We start from the raw sequence: 17,500 nt of genomic DNA on the forward strand, positions 1-17,500 counted from the left end.
CAAATACTCTTTGTCGAGAGATTTCATGACCCCTGCTGCCAGGCCAATCCGTCTACTGACTTCCTGGTCTGACAGCCTAGAGTCGTGAACTGCACTACTGAGGTATATAAAGCTCTCTGTGACTTCGCTGTTTTCACCACAAGCACATACCGACTGCACAGAGTCTCCTAGTAGACCCCCAAAATCCTGGATGCATCAAGAGCTGACACTAGGGTTTCCAGAGATTCAGAGAGAATGGCAACATCATCAGCAAAGTCAAGGTCTGTAACCTTGATATTGCCCTGAGTTGCTCCACAGTGACTTTGGACAGTAGCTCTACCAAGTATCCAATCCATGCAAGTGTTGAAAAGTGTTGGTGCAAGAACACAGCCTTGCCTCATGCCTGAACTAACAGGGAAGAAGCTCGACAGGCCCCCACCACACTTTAAAGCACTTTCAGTGCCTGTATACAGATTTGCTGTTAGTCCAATAATCCTTATTGGAATTCCTCTTAGCCTCAGGATCTCACAGAGTGATTCGCGATGCACCATGTCAAACGCCTTCTTGAGGTCTATGCAGCCCACGTCCGAACTCATGACGGTGATAGTGCAGTCTACTGTGGACTTACCAGGAGTGAATCCAGAATGCTCTGGCCTTTGGTGCCTCAACAGGTGGTCTCTGATACGTCTCAGTAGGATGTGCGCGAGTACCTTTCCTGGTACACTGAGTAGTGTAATGCCTTGGTGATTGCTGCAGTCCCAGCGATCCCCTTTACCCTTCCAGAGAGGGATGACCACACCCCTCAGCAGGTCAGGGGGAAAGGTACCAGTCTGCCAAATGGCAGACAGGACTGCATGCAAGCCCCTTGCTATAGGTTCTCCACCAGCCTTTAACAATTCAGCTGGGATGCCACAAACACCTACTGCTTTACCACTCTTCAGCTTGGAGATCGCCCCCCTGACTTCAGTCAGGGAGGGTGGATCCTCGCTGCTGGGTGGGTCTGGCAGAGGAATCTCAACATTACCAGCATCCAAGTTAACTGTTGGTGGATCAACCTTATACAACTGCTCAAAATACTCAGCCCAACGCACACGCCCCATCAGGATCTGAGATTATCAGGCCACTTACTGAGCGGACTGCAGTCGTCTATGAGGAGGGCTTGGAGTTCAGCTTTCTCCGGGCTTAGTAGGCAGGACGAAGGTCATTTACTAAGAAATGGCTTTCCACCTCCTCTGCAAGATTACTGATAAACTGTTCCTTATCCCTTCTCAACAGTGACCTAGTCCTGCGCACCAGAGTAGCCACAACTAATCTATGATCAGTTCCACAGAACTTGGCGCTTCGATACACCCTGCAGTTCTGGAGGATCCTCTACTGAGTGCTAATGAGGATGTGGTCGATCTCTTTGGCCACACTACCCGTATTGCTTTACCAAGTCTAATGATGCGGGTCAGAACGCTGATACCAGGAGCCAGAAATCCTCAATTTCTGGGACCTAGTAAAGTCACGGAAAAGGTGGCTATTCTCGCTGCCAGCATCAGCTCCTGAGCTATGAGTACTGACAGACATTTCGTAGCCAGCTCGATCGCAGCCGGATACCACACTGAAGTCGCCCAGAACAATATGAATATCTCTCTGAGGACAACTGTCTGCCACAGATGCAAGTTTGGCATAAAACATCTCTTTCACCTCAAGTTTATATACATCCGTAGGATGTATATAAACTTGAGACATGAAGCCAAATGAAACCTTCAGTCTCAATACCATAATACGCTCATCGACTGGAGTGACCTCTACTACCGAGGGTTGAAGTCTGCTGGAGATGGCTATGGCTACTCCCTGGAGATGGTGGCCATCGCTGCAGCCCAACCAGTAATAAGTGTAGCCACCCACACTAATCATGCCGCTGCCAGGTCTTCTCCCCGAGAGAGCAGCCACCTCAACTCTCAGCTGCTTCAATTCCCTCGACAGTAGTGGTAACCGATCATCCTGTCGCAAGGAACGGGCATTCCAAGCCCTCCCCCTGACAGTCCACCTGAGGTCTAACCTCGGGCAGTCACTCCGGGTGGGCGCCACCTCTGCCACCCCTACTGACGCCGCCCCACATAGAGGAGGCTGGTTGGCTGCAGGTCCCATAATCTGCCTGCAGGGCTCCCTGGGGCTTTCCCCCACAAGCATCACGCCAGGTTGGCGGCCGCTGGGACCCAGATGGGATGACGGGTAACCCCCCCTCCCCACCCGAGTCCCAGCGGTTGCCAACCCAGAGGGACGAAGCCAGGGCGTATCCACACGCTGGTGGGCCATGGCTCCGTACCTTTAGGGCCTCCTGCTGCTCCAAGAGCCTCCACAGTTCAGCCTAGGACCGCAAGGTACCTAGTTTCCAATGCAGAGACAGACAATCATTAACTTTGCAGCCAAAGGGGTATAGAAATAGTTTTTACAAATATAGATGGTTTATGTTTGAAGTTAGTACTCTAGATGCAATTATTGAAAGCAATAAACCAAATGCAATATGCATCACTGAATCTAAACTGGATCTCTCCATAGACGATGTAACATTTGGACTCGGAGAGTACAATATTTGGAGAAAAGAGAGGGCAAATGGAAATGGAGGTGGTTAGCAATATAAACAAGGTAAGTAATTATAATAAAGGAGACAGAGATTCAGCAAGATCCCATAGCAGAACTACAGGAAATTGAGGGAGAAACAAATGTAGTAAATATAATAATATCCACAGAGTACATGCCACCTCATACATCAGTGTGGTCACAATAATATTACCAAAAACTTATTCAAGAAATGTTAAAGAGCCTAGAAGAAGTGCTACAATTTTCAGAAACTAATGCAAAAGAAATTCTTGTGACAGGATTTTAATAGCAAATTTGACAGGGAAAGTTTTGATCCCAGAGCTCAGCCAGATTCGTGGAATGCAAAATTACTAGAAGTCATAAATTAATTTTTTCTCTTCCAGAATGTAACAGATTGCACCAGCGTAAGAGGGCTTGATAAACTGTCTATGCTTGACTTAATATTTGCAAAGCATAAAGATAACGTTAAGGATATGGAGTACTAAGTTGAAATACTGCCTGTTCAAGGAAAATCTCATTGTAAGTAAGGAAAGAAAAGGAAAGTACAATTACAAGAGAGGTAATTATAGAAGCCTTAAATATTTCTTTGGGAAACCCTCCTGAATGTAGAAAACCTTGGTATTCTAAATATTCTAAATTTTGCAAAGTCTTCTTCATGTCCCAATATGACTATGTCCTTGTTTACATCAGCCAAATTTGCTATATTTCTGGTGTTTTTATTTCTTTCTTTGTGATCTTGATGGCTTTTTTTAACCTTTTTTCCATTTCATTTACTGTTTCTTTACTTCAGATACTTTGTCATATGTAGCTGTCATCTTTTTGCCTCTTCCATTATTTGAGACTGGCTGCTTGTCAAATTACTTTCAATCTACTTAACAGTTTCCTGTACTTTAATTACTTTATCAACTTTTTCTTGCAGATTTTTTGCCTCAATTTGATTACTGTTGCCAATCTTGGTTTCTAGTTCTTCCAAATTTTCCTTGAGTTCTTTGATTTTCATGAATCTATGGAAATGTACAATAAATATCCATAAATATTAATTCATATGTTTAAATGTAAATGGATGTGGACCTATGTCTATAATTAGCACTTCTCACAATTACATTACCTGGTACTTTTGATTGAACCTTTATGTCCTGTTCAATGAGAAGCTGTATAAATATTGCGCACAAGGCTTCAATTGCTGATGTTAGGCTTTCAACTTTAGTGTCCTGGAATGGAGGAAAATCTATAGTTAGTAACAGAAGATTAAAAAAAAAAAATGCAGGTCTTAGCCTAGCTACTTCGGAAGGACATGGACATTATTTGTAAATTATAGAATGAAAACTAAAAAAAATAAAATTCTTATGAAATATGCAATAGAAGTAATAACCATTAGCCTATAACCAAAGTAAAGGAAGGCTTGCCATTTCATAATGATCACTTGAAAAGGTGCCTAATTCCTAGTTCAATAAGTTAATGTCACAAGCATCGCATCTCATCTGAAAAAAATGTGTTCCCTTAAAAAATATAATCTAATTTGCAAACAAGATTTGCCATTGTGATGCTTGCCAACTCTTGGGACTGACTTGGGACTGTTCCATAGGCTTGTCTAATTTTAATGAGTGAGTGCTTAAGCTATGCTAAAGGTAACATATGGGTTTTAAAAATCAAAATTTGGTGCTCTTTAAAATACTGAGAATTACCATATGGCAGCACCATAAGATTGTGTATCGAATGTAACAAACAAAAAGAGTTCAAAAGAGAGTCCTCAAGGGGGTATGCAATACATTGTATTGAAATTTTATAGGTAAATATCTATCTTTGTGTTACTTACATTTTTTTGTGAACCAGAACCATGTATATAAACACTTATATATATACATATATGTACACATACATGTATGTCACCACACATTAAATTACACAGCATCATCAATACCCAATAATTTTTATTTTCAGGCTGGTATACCTACTGACCCATACAAAGTATTTTGAAATGTTCACATATACAAAGGTATGCTGGCATTTCTTTTTATATTGTACATCCAATATTGGATGTACAATATTTGTCACTTTTCCACTTATTACATTTAATTCCTTTACCCTATCCACAATATCTAAGCAAAGATGCTTAGCTGCCTGTAAAAAAGCAATATTCCCAGGCATTTTCACCTAAATCTGATTTATTTTAGATGTTGTGATAAATATATATATATATATATATATATATATATATATGTATATATATATATTTTTTATATATGTAACATGGGGGGTATGATCATTTAAAAATTAGAAATGAATGTTACTGCCTAATTTCTCACCAAATTGAGTCATTCTCATATATCTTATCTTTATCATAACAAGTAAAGTATTCTAAAAGTAGTCAAAATATTTCAATTATAAGTACTTTATTTAAAGAAATATCTACAGCCAGGTGCTCAGTGCCCATCAGAGTTTTTTTTTTTTCTATCAAACCTCACTGCTGAGTCCTCAGTGACTAAAATCACTGGAGAGATGTTTATATTAACCTGAATCAAGATAAATACATTTGTTCAGAGATAAGCATATACTCTTAGGCATGCAAGTTGCCAACAGCTCTCCACCCTCCCAGACCAAGACACATTCAGTTTTCTAAAATGTTATACCACCTCTTCTTTCATTTGGTTTTGCCAGAAGAAACTATCAGATGATTATGTAGACTAATAATCATCTGATTAACAACAATGAGTAGTAGTGGTTGTAGTAGTAATTATAATCACAGCAAAAATATGGTATGCACTATGGTATGCACTATGGATATTCACTGGTGACCTTTTACCTATCAAATCCAGGTGCCTTGCAGTGCAAGAGTGGACCAAATTCTGAGTATTAGCCTCTCTTGAGTGGCCACTCTAACAGGTGTGTGGCTTGTAAACCTAACCTATAGGAACACTTGTACTGAGACTTCTTGCCTCCTTTTTCCAGTGCTTTTGCCTCTTTTTAAAGATGCTTGTTTTGCTATCTTTCCATATTCCAAGGCCTATATATATATTTCTTATTTGTTATACTCTATGAAGATGATAATACTGTTTTCACTGAGTAGAATCCACATTATCTCTCCAGGTAGTTTACACACTGTGCAATAACAGTAAGAATAACTAGCATCATATTATTTTATTATTTTGTGTCATATTTTCATATTCAGTTTTCAATATTCTAATTACCATACCATACACTACTAGCAACTGTGTGCATGGACATAGTGTCCATGCACACAGTTGCTAGTGGTTGAAAAGTGTTCATTCCAACTGCTTCCAACTGTCCCCATTACCAATAATCATCATCACCAGCAAAAATTTCTCATGCCAGACCAGTGCAATCTGGATTCACTCCTTGCAAGTCCACAACAAACCATATCCTAATACTTCGAGTCACTGTGGAAAACCACCATGAGCTCGACATGGGCTGGTTGTAGCTTGCATTGACCTCAAGAAGGCATTTGACTCAGTGCATCAGAAATCACTTTGGAAGATCCTGAGACTTATACAGGTACTGAAAGTTCTGTAAACTGTGGTGGGGACGTGTCGAGCTTCTTTTCTGTTAATTCAGAGGTGAGGCAAGGTTGTGTTCTCACACCAACACTTTTCAACACTTGTAAAGACTGGATAATGGGTAGAGCTACTATTCAAAGTCACTGTGGGGTAACAGTAAGGTAATAGTAAGGTCACCAACCTTGACTTTGATGACAATGTTGCTATCCCTTTTAAGTCTCTGGAATCTATAGTGGCAGCTTTTAATGTATTTAGGAATGAAGTGAAGACCTTGTGTCCAGAAGTCTCTTAGGCAAGGACATTGACATCACAGAGAGCTTTACATACCTTGACTTTGGGCTGTCAGACCAGGAAGTTAGTGGACAAATTGGCCTGTAAACTCAGTCAACTAGAATATTTGGAGATGTCAGTACCTGTGTGTCTTCAATACTGATACTGCCAGTTTTGCTTTATTAAAGTGAAACCTAGAAGCTCTCTCATTCCTTGGAGTCACTTCTTGATGCCTTTTTTTAATAGGTCCTTGTCCTTAACAACATTTTTAGAAGCGAATAACCTTATATCTAACACGCAACACGGTTTTAGGAATAAATTATCAACCGAAACAGCATTACTAAAAGTCACAAATGAAATATATAATAATATAGACAATAACCAGATCAATTTGCTCACTCTATGTGATTTATCGAAGGCCTTTGACAGTGTCAGCCATGAATTACTTGTAAACAAACTAACAAATCACGAAATTGATAATTTCTGGTTCAAAAGTTACCTGTCCACGAGAACTCAATCAGTCAAAATCCATGAAAAAGTATCATCAATGCAATCAGTTTCGTTCGGTGTTCCACAAGGCTCAATCCTTGGCCCAATCTTATTTACTATATTCATAAATGATTTGTCATCAATTGCAAAAAACTGTCTTCTTGTTCAGTACGCCGACGACTCTCAATTTCTTCACGCTGCCTCTGTAGACAATCTAAATGAGTTGATAGAAAAGACTAAACAGACCCTAACAGAAGCAAAAAATTACTTCGATATGAATGGCCTGAAACTAAATCCACAAAAAACACAATGTATTTTCATTGGCAGCCGTCAGAACATAGCAAAAATACCCACAGATACAGTTATTGATTTCCAAGGTTGCTTCATCAAACCCAACACAACAGTAAACAACCTAGGGGTACACATAGACAGATACATGACATTCGAGACACACATTGATCACATCTACAGAAAAGTAATGGGCACACTGATATACTTGAATCATATAAAAAATAAAATACCCACAGAAACAAGAATTGCTGTTATACAAACACTAGCACTTAGTATCCTTAACTACTGTCTTAACATCTGGGGCTCCACAAACAAAACACAAATACAAAGGACACAGAAACTACAGAACTTCGCGGCAAGAGTAGCACTGGGAAATTTAAATAAATATGACCACATCACACCACATATAAACAAACTAAATTGGCTAAAAGTACAACAGAAACACAAATATGACACGTGTATTCTGATCCATAAAATAATACAAGGAAATTACCCAAATCGGCTATTACCTATACAAACAACAGGTAACATAACAGGTGTCCTTACAAGGCAAAATAACTCCTTATATATCAAAAGATCGAATACAGAAACCGGGGCAAGAAATATGCAAATCCGAGGACTGGTGATCTGGAACCAACTACCAGAAAATATTAGAAATATCTCCAACCAAAAAACTTGAATTTAAATTTGAATTTGAATTTGTGCTGGATAATGTGGTACACTTGGCAGGACCATGTGTCTGTCCACCTTACGGTTACACTGTGAGACTGGGATAGAACTCTTGAGTGGAGGAAGCCTGTGAGATGACCTGGGAAGTTGTGGCTTGGGCAAATTTGCCAAACCTGTCACAATGAAGTGGACTTAAGCCAAGGGGCTGCCTGGTGGCTCACCATGAGGGACCCTGACAGCTGAAAACAAAGGGTGGCTATATACCCAAGTCTGCATCAACTCCATAGATTGATTGATTGATCTCACAGATTGGTGTATACCCTCTTTTTGATTGGTCTTACACTCAATATTACCATGAATATATGATGTTTGTGTTCCAGGGTAGGGGTTTAGGAGTGCTAGTCCTAATTAGGGCACTGTCAGCAAGAGATGACTGCTTACCTTCTTCACATACATATACACAATTTCTCAGATATCTATTCCCATATTTTGAGGATAAAGTTCCTGGGGCACAAAGGGGTTTATACAATGTTTTTCCAATATATTTGTAGAACCATTCCACATCTTAAAATCCATTCACTTTGGTATCAGCAGACTCATGTCAACCTATTAGATTCAGGTGACATGGATGTCACACCACAAAAAGAAAAAGCTAAGATAAGGAAAACCATAGAGAAAGGGAAAAACTAAATTCTCTGATGCATGAAATAATCAATGAAATAACCAGCACAGGCAAAGAATAACTCATAAAAGATGTTCCTCATTAAGTAAGTGATTGGCTGCCAATAGAGAAATATTGTGATTAAGTTGGGGTCTATGGGAAAAGCCCATCTTAAAAAGGATTTTGGTTCATACAGGAATATTTGTGGATTCCTAGGTATGGCCACAGTAAATAAGGACTTACAGAATTTTAAGCAGGGGTTCAGTTGGTCAAGAATTCCTGCTCCAAGACCAAGAACTGCAATGTTCACTACTTAATACAACTGCTAAGGACTGAACAGTGTTGCTAATTCACACAAATGGCTCTAATAAATGTCAAGCCTGAAAAACTCTATGCTTAAACTCAAGTATCTACTACAAGAAAAGTTTCAAATCAATATATCTACCGTAACTCTTTTACAAAGCACAACATTTTCTTCTAAATGCATATATAGTACCCCTAAAACAGTGACACACCTTCCAATTGGCAACTCTGACTTGCATCAAAACACATACCACACAAAACAAATGGAAATCACTAAATTAAAATGTTATCATCAATATACCCATTTCCATATATACAATCTTATAAAGTTGAAAATAAAAGTCACTATATACAATATCAACAGAGGAATATTATTAGAAATTTTGAAAAATTGTTTCTGCCTTCAAGAACTGTTGGCTGATATAATCTTTTCCATACAATAATGATAATACTACTAATAACAAAGATGCATATAGTAATGATTAAAAAAAAAAAATAAATAAATAAATAATAATAGTAATAACAACAGTAGATGTTGTAGTAATACTACTGATAATCATATTAATTATTGTCATTATCATCATTATTATCATCATTCCACTGTCATTAGTATTTTTGTTATTATTATCATTATGATGATAGTGATGATAATAATAATGCAGACAATAATATTAATGATAATGGTAATAACAATGGTAATAATAATAATAACAACTGTTAATAACTAAATTCACCATAGTAACACCAAAAAGAAGAAACAAAGTTGAATTAGTTAAAAAGCAAAATAAAATCTCAAGAGATCTCCCAGTAATAGATAATATATTCATTGAAGACAATGAATACACATATTCTCTAATAATGTCAGTATGTAATATATGACATATATTTACTTGAAATTAAATTTTTCTTCAAGTGATTTGTTTGTTTAAAACTGTTTAGAATGAATAGTCCCATAATTGCTATGATATAATCTTATCTGCTTATCAAATACCAAATTCATATAGATAAATAGAGAGAGGTATTGATATAAACATATACTTGTTACCTGTCTTAGTTTTACTAATGACAAATACTTCAATATTCAATAACTGCATGAAGATATCTCAGATTGTTTGTTCCTGCAACAATGAAATATGTATGATTATTATATATTCGTACTATAAACTATAAAATCAGAAAACTGAGATTAATGAAATGGAATGGCTCAATATGACATACTTGCGATGATACAGCATATACCAACAAGCATGTTCCAAGCGTATTCTGGCAAGATAATGTTTGTAGATCTCTCCCTGGGGAATTATTGTCTCAAAGATTCTGTCCAAGATCTAAACTTTATTTTGTAAGATTATATCAATGTTAGACCTTGGAATATACATATAGAAGAGTTAATGGCCTTTGCCAGAGTGCCAAGCATAGCATCACTAGCAGTTGCTAATTGCTGCCTTATTACTGATGCTCATTGTATTTGTTAAGGATTATTGTTTTTCATCATTATTATATCAGTTCAGACTGTTCCACTTTAATAATTTTCTATTTCACTGAATAGTAAGTACATTTTCCATTTTGAAAGATATAGAGATATTGTTCTTGGAATGATGATTTATGAATTATATTTAAACTTATTTCATTCTCATAATCTCCTTTATCTTCTTTCATTTACAGTAAATTTCGATTCTTTTAAATATATTGTTATACAGAAAAAGAAACCATAAAATTCAATTCCTCTAATAAAATATTCAGCAGAGTTCTTGGCCAATGCCCGCAATCAAAGGCTTGTAACCACTACATTACATAAACAACTCTGTTGCTATAGTGACAGTACACTGCTTAACTTATTAAGTGAATGTCTAGCCATATATGAGTGTAGCTTGAGTCATTTTGTTAAACAATTACAATATATGTAAAGTGTTTTAACCTCTCAACCATTAGATCTTGGTGCCGGCTGCTGTGGTCCAAAAAGTGTGTGACTTGTTATGTTAATCCAAAACTGCCAGGGATAGCATGTACATACATGCCATGGCCACTGAGAGTTTAATTTATTGCCTTTACACATAGATGGCTCCACAAGTACTAAGTAACAAATCTCGTAGGTGGAAGGGCATCCCCTCTGGTCTCTCCCCAGGGGTTTACACCTACCCACGCGTTTGCCGTGCGTGGCAGCCTTGTGCGCTGTGGAGACGGGAGTCCTGGAGGTTGAGCGATGCCGTGAACGAGTACGCCCTGCGGCTAGCAACACGCCTCTTTGGTCCTCTATTCCAGCAAGACAGGCGGCCTGATCCCGGCCCGGTCACGGTCAATCGGCTGGTCACCCCCAGGAGGCTAGGGTCAAGCAGTCATGCCGCCATTGGCACTCACAATAGTCCGTGAGTGCCGTCACAATGGCTATTGGCTGTGTATATCCTCTCATCACTCCTGTTGCTGTTAGACACTGGTTCTGACACTCAGCTTCCCCTTGTTGGACTCCGTGGTGGGTAGGGGCGTGAGAGGATGAAGCACTTACCAATTCATGGAAAAAATAATCAAACACCCCCCACAGACTGAACTTAAAGTTGACGAACCGCGCAAGGCCCAGACCACGGTAGTCACCATGAAGGCATATGTGCCTTCCGGTGGCAAAAGAAAGCCCCAAGCACAGGATGACACTGTCACCCCTGCTGCTAAGGTGGACAAGACCGAAGCCAATGGGTCTGTCCACCGAAAAGTCAAAGATCTTGACTCGCGAGCTGGCCTCTCCAGGCCAGCAGCTAAGCCAGGGAGGCCCCTGAGAGAGGATAGCCCGACTGAGAGGGGAGAACAGGCTGAACCAGCCGCATCAGCTCCTGCCTCCTCAAACAAGCCCGAAAGCCGAAAGGGCGGGCCGAAGCGTCCGAGGCCGGATACTGACTCTGATGAAGAGTCGGGACCCCCTAAACGCTTCGCCCAGTTCAAAGTGCCAGCTAAACCCGAAGGCTTCGACAATGCCTACCAATTGGTCAGGGCATTGGGGTTGCAACGGAAAATCCGGTTGTCGATCCGGGTCGCCCGAGATCAGGGCATGATCATAATGCCCAAAGATCAAGCTACCTTAAATTTCCTCCGGGAAACGAAGGAGCTAACTGATGGGAGAAAAGTGAGTCTTTCCCCACTAAGTCCCGAGGAAAAGAGAACCAAGATGGTGCTACTTGGTTTCTCAGTCTCGTTCGATGTGGAGCTGATCGCTTCACACCCACAGGTCGTGCAGGCTTCCCGAATGTCGAAGGGGAAGACCCCAACCAGGCAAGTCCTGGTGACCATGAAAGGTGCCCCAACCACTACCCTTGATCTGGGTAACTGGGGCACCTACAACCTTCGAACGTATGTGCCAGAACCACTTCGGTGTTTCAAGTGCCAGAAATACGGTCACCACAAGGCTAATTGTACAGCCAAGCCTAAATGTGGTGTCTGTAGCAAGGCACACAATACAGAGGTATGCCTCAAGGCATACAAAGAGGAAAAGAGGGACACAACAGCCAAATGTCCCAACTGTGCCAAGAAGCATCATGCCTGGAGCCTGACTTGCTCTGTCAGGAAAAAGGCGGCCCTCAGGCGACAAGAGGTTGCTCAAAACCGATCAGACTTTGTTCCTGCCCCACCGGGCACCCATGTCTGGGGAAGGAACAAAAGCGAAAAGGCCCCCCGACCTCCTAAGATGAAGGAAGCCGCCCCCCAGCCGACACCGGATGTCTCCAACAAAAAGGAGTTTCCGACAATGCCAAAGGTGCAGAAAAAGAAACTAAAGAAAAAAGTTTCTAAGAGCACCACAAAAACCTCCCCAACAGATGATCATCTCCTCTTTGACGAGGACGATATGACTCTCCTGTTAACTGCTGTTGTCACAGCAGTAGCAACAGCCCTGGGGAGGTCGAGTGAGGAGGCCGAGAAGGCAGTTTCGGTCGCCATGACGGCAATGACCCAGACTGTCACAGCCCTGAAGGGAAGAAAGCTGGCTAGAGAAAAACCAGCCTCACCCTCACCCCAGGACGAGACTCCCCTCCCCACTCCAAACCAGGCCATGCCTTCACAGGCAGAGCCAAAACAGGCTGAATCTGTGTAGCCAGAGCCAGATCACACTGACCTTGCCCAGGCAAGGCCAGCCAAGAAAAAGCCTGAGAGAAAAGCCGAACCAACCAAAGTCAGAGCTACCAAAGCTCTCCACCCCCCAGTGGACCCAAGGATAGCCTGACAACAGACGAGGAGCCCTCAACCAGCGAGGACCTCGCAATGGAGTTGTCAGACTCCGACGATGTCTCTGATGTAACTATCACTGAGTAACATCATGACACACCATCTAAGCATCCTACAGTGGAACATCAATAGCTTCTCTGCAAAGAACGCTTTTCTCCAAGCAGTAGTGCGATCAAGGAACATTGACATTGTCATGCTCCAGGAGACATTAACAGTGGACACTGTTCGCTTCTCAGGGTACCATGCCTTCACACTGCCACGAACACCTGGCAAGAGAGGCTTGATCACCCTTGTGAGAGCAACAATCCCCTGCTCCGCAATAGCCGATGCATCGCACTGTGGAGACGATGTTGAATCCCTTGCCGTCGAGGTTCACCTGGCCGGGGGGCCCCTCAAACTGTACAATGTGTACAGCCGGCCACGCTGTAGAAGCTTAGACATCAGCCAGGTCTGTGCTTCTGCTGCACACGACCGAGTGATCATAGGGGGAGACTTCAATGCACACCACCCCATCCTGGCTCCCTGCCGGGCACCGGATGCGGCCGGCTATCATATAGCCGACGTGCTAGAGACATTCCCTGAGATCGCGCTCCTCAACACCCAAGAGCCAACGCACATCAGAGGAGGGGTCCTAGACCTCACCCTGGCCACTGCGATTATTTGTGTTAACTCAAGGTGACTGATACCACTGCGTAGAACTCGCTCCACGATTTATTGGAATGCGGTCAAACCTGTAATCAATACATAATCAATATAATATCAATTATACTCAATACAATAATAATACAATGATAATCATAGTTAATGTTACAATTCAACTTAGATTCACTAACGAGATTATATCAGTACTTATAATATTATATCTATAGAATGAATACATTTTACTGGTTGCTAAGAATATCACTATATCCTACTGCTTAAGGTAAACAACAACATATACGGACACTAGTCTATATCTATACATGAATGTGTATGATACATACGCATAGTGGGAACAGTCAAGGCCTTTAACAGAAGTCTTCAGATCGGTCCTTATGTACGTGTTGTCGAGCCAGTATTCACTCTCAAACTGCTCTACAAACCTGTGATGGCCCCCTTTCGTGAGACAACCTTCCTTCCATATATACGTCAACACTAGGGACAAGGCCTAATTCAGCACATATACAAACGGAGGAGCACGGCTATGGCATTATCCTTATCGCAACCCATGAGGAAAACGTCAACCAAGTCCTCGAGGGGATGATGTACGTGTGATGCTGATGCCAGCAGCTACGCCATGCCGATGGTAATGGCAGTGGCTACAGAGGTTATACACGTGATGCTGATTCCAGCAGCTAGCGCCATGCCGATGTTGATAACAGCGGCTACAGAATCCAAGATGGAAAACAGACAAGGCCAACTGGCAGGCGTTTCAAAACGCCTTGGCCCTCTGTCTGAGATGCAACAATCCCCCACAAAGCGAAAATGTGGAAGTGCTCGAAGCCAGCCTGCTAAACGCCATTAATGAAGCAGCCTCACAGACCATACCCAAAACTCGGCCTGGGTCCAGAAGTCACAAAGACGCCTGGTACTTCAATGACGAGATCAGGGAGGTCAACCACAGGGTGAACATGTGCCAAAAACTATTCCGAAGGCAAAGAACCCCTGACAACTTATCCCTCCTAAGGGAAGCTGTCACAGATGCCAAGGAAACTGCCAACAGAGTCAGGCAGGAAAAGTGGCTGGAATGGTGTGAGTCCTTCGACCACCAAACCACCCTTTCAGAGCTGTGGCAACGGGTCAAGCGAGCTACCAGCCGCTCAGCCCCGAGGTGCACCCATCACGACCCCCAAGCAGAGGCTAACAGACTGGCGCACGAGTTCTCTGCGAGAACGAGCAGCAACAGTCTGCCAGCCGAGCTGAGGGCAAGACAAGAGCGTCTACAGCCAGACAGACACGCTCAGATCAGAGAAAGGGCAGCCGAACCCGATAACTCAGACGTTATCTTTTCTCTGAGGGAACTAAGGAAAGCCTATAAAACCAGTTCCAACACAGCCCCGGGCTCTGATGGGATCTCGTACCCCATTATCTCCCACCTAGGACTAGCAGGTGAGCGTGCACTCTTGCAACTCATCAACAAGTCCTGGGAAACTTCCACTCTACCCCAGAGTTGGAAGAGGGCTACCATAGTTCCCGTCCCAAAACCAAAGGAGCCGGGGAAGTACCGCCCCATCTCTCTGCTCAGCTGCCTGGCCAAGACGGCTGAGAGGATGGTACTAAACCGGCTTCAATGGAAAACGGGACCCCCGCACGAACACCTCCACGGGTTCACAAGGGGCATGGGCACAGCACACAGCATAGCCACGCTCTTAAGCACAATCAGCAAGGGCCCAGCTGTGGTGGTATTCCTTGACCTGGAGAAGGCTTTTGAACTGGCAAGTCCGCTTGCCATTCAGGAAAGCCTGATCTAGAAGGGAATCAGAGGAAAGCTCTTGGCTTGGATAGGTGACTACTTCAGGAACAGGACTGCCAATGTCAAATTCCAGGGTCACCTATCGCAGCACATGCCGCTCGAAAATGGAACGCCACAGGGTGGGGTTCTCAGTCCAGCCCTATTCAACACTTTAATGTCCTGCATCCTCAACATAAACCTCCCAGTGGGGTGCCAGATCATCTCATATGCAGACGATCTCGCTATCTCCTCCACTGGACCACACAGCCAGAATAAAGCCCAGCGTTGTCTGGACCTTGTGTCAGAGGAGTGTTGTAGGACAGGACTAAAGATCTCTGCTGCCAAATCCAAAGCCATGGCTTTGAGACAGAGAGTTCGAGGCACAAGACTGAAAATCCAGGGAGTGGAATTAGAATGGGTCAAGGACTACCTATACCTTGGGGTAAGGATAGACCGGACCCTCTCCTTCCATAAGGAGGTCCAGTACCTGGTTGACCGAACCAAAGCAAGACTGTCCGTCATGAGAGCAATGACTGGGAGACGCATAGGGGCCAGACACAAAGTACTAAGATCATTCTATGTACATGCTGTCCGGCCCATTGTGGACTATGCCTCAGTCGCTCTAATTACTGCAAAGAAAAAGCACACAGACAAATTAGAAACAGTCCAAAATGAAGCTGCTAGGATCATTCTGGGTGCCCCGAGGTGGACGAAGGTCCTCAACCTCCTGATGGAGGCAAACCTTCTACCCCTGGACTCACGAATCGATCTAACGGCAACACAATTCCTGTCAAAGGTCATCCAGGCTCCCAGGAACACAAGCCTAAGACAAAAATTAGTCAGATGCCTCGAACAAGACAACGAGCTCGTTGCAAACAACTCCTGGCTGTCTCATACAGCCAGGGTGTTGATACGCCATCAGCTCAAAGAACAGCTTCTTGCTAAGGGCATGGACTCCCCCCACCCTGACTTTGCCGAAGCCCCGCCGTGGGCACTGAGCCTGATAGAGTTCAACATAATGAGCCTGTCAATGAAAAAGAGCCTATACCCCATGCCTAGCCTAAAGGCAGAAGCCCACAGGGTCATTGCAGCCATCACTCCTCCGGGTAGTAGAACATACTACACGGATGGATCGGTCGATCCCTTGAGCCACACTGCAGGCGCCGGCTTTGCAGCTAGGGATGCCACGCGATCCATGAGGGTAACAGACAACGCCTCCTCGCTACAGGCAGAGGCAGTTGCAATCATGGGAGCCCTAGGCCACGCGTCCCTAAGGGAAGGACATGTGGTCATACACACAGACTCCAGGGCAGCCATTGACTGTCTTCAGCACAGCTCACCCACAGACAACATCTACCTACTGACCACGATTCTCACAATGGCACAGAGAATTCTTGCTCAGGGTAGAAGAATTATCATCAACTGGGTCCCAAGCCACATCGGCATCAGAGGGAACGAGCTTGCTGACAGACTAGCCGTCGCTGGCAGGGGTATGCCCCCAAATCCCATGACAATAAAACCGAGCCGAAAATTACTTATGGAGAAGTGTGCCTTGGTCGGTCGTACCTTCCTACGGCAGCTCCACAGAGAGGAAACGAGAACCTCCCCCTCGGCCAGCTGGTACTCAGACGCCACAGGCTGTGAACCACTGGCACTCTCTGAAGTAAGCAACAGAGGTACCGAAGTCATTCTTCACAGAATGCGCCTAGGTTACCATTGTGCATGGCAGATTATCCCAACAATCGAACGCGATGAATGGTGCTGCAAGCACTGCGGCGAGCCGAACGCCACACTAGTCCACTACCTAGAAAATTGTAACCATACACAATTCCTGAGACATGGACCGCCCACAACCGCCGCCCTGCTGGTAAAGAGGCTATGCGAAATGCTTACACCATGGCGGCAGGAGCGCTTGCTGGCAATCCCGCCGCCACGGTAAGCACCGAGTGTCAGACAACTCAATGAGATAGCCGTAAAAAGCTGACACAGGCCGGGCCATATCTAGAAGGCCCGGGCGAAGCTAGAACTTCGCAAACCAAACCCCCCCCCTAAGTAACAAAAAACCTACTTACAAGTACTACCTGTCTCACCTGTTTA

General features: G+C 43.2%; 1 protein-coding gene across 2 annotated transcripts in view; it reads right to left on the reverse strand.

Annotated features, from left to right (window-relative positions):
• Positions 1 to 17,500, reverse strand: part of LOC125039928 (nucleolar complex protein 4 homolog A-like) — an 83,430-nt gene that overhangs the window by 53,660 nt on the left and 12,270 nt on the right. For both annotated transcript variants that reach the window (XM_047634297.1, XM_047634296.1), the window contains exon 2: positions 3,677 to 3,779. In XM_047634297.1, the coding sequence (XP_047490253.1) occupies positions 3,677 to 3,779 (103 nt within the window). The remainder of the gene's footprint in view (positions 1 to 3,676; positions 3,780 to 17,500) is intronic.

Source organism: Penaeus chinensis, chromosome 28 (genome assembly GCF_019202785.1).
Source record: "Penaeus chinensis breed Huanghai No. 1 chromosome 28, ASM1920278v2, whole genome shotgun sequence".
Lineage (NCBI taxonomy): Eukaryota > Metazoa > Arthropoda > Malacostraca > Decapoda > Penaeidae > Penaeus > Penaeus chinensis.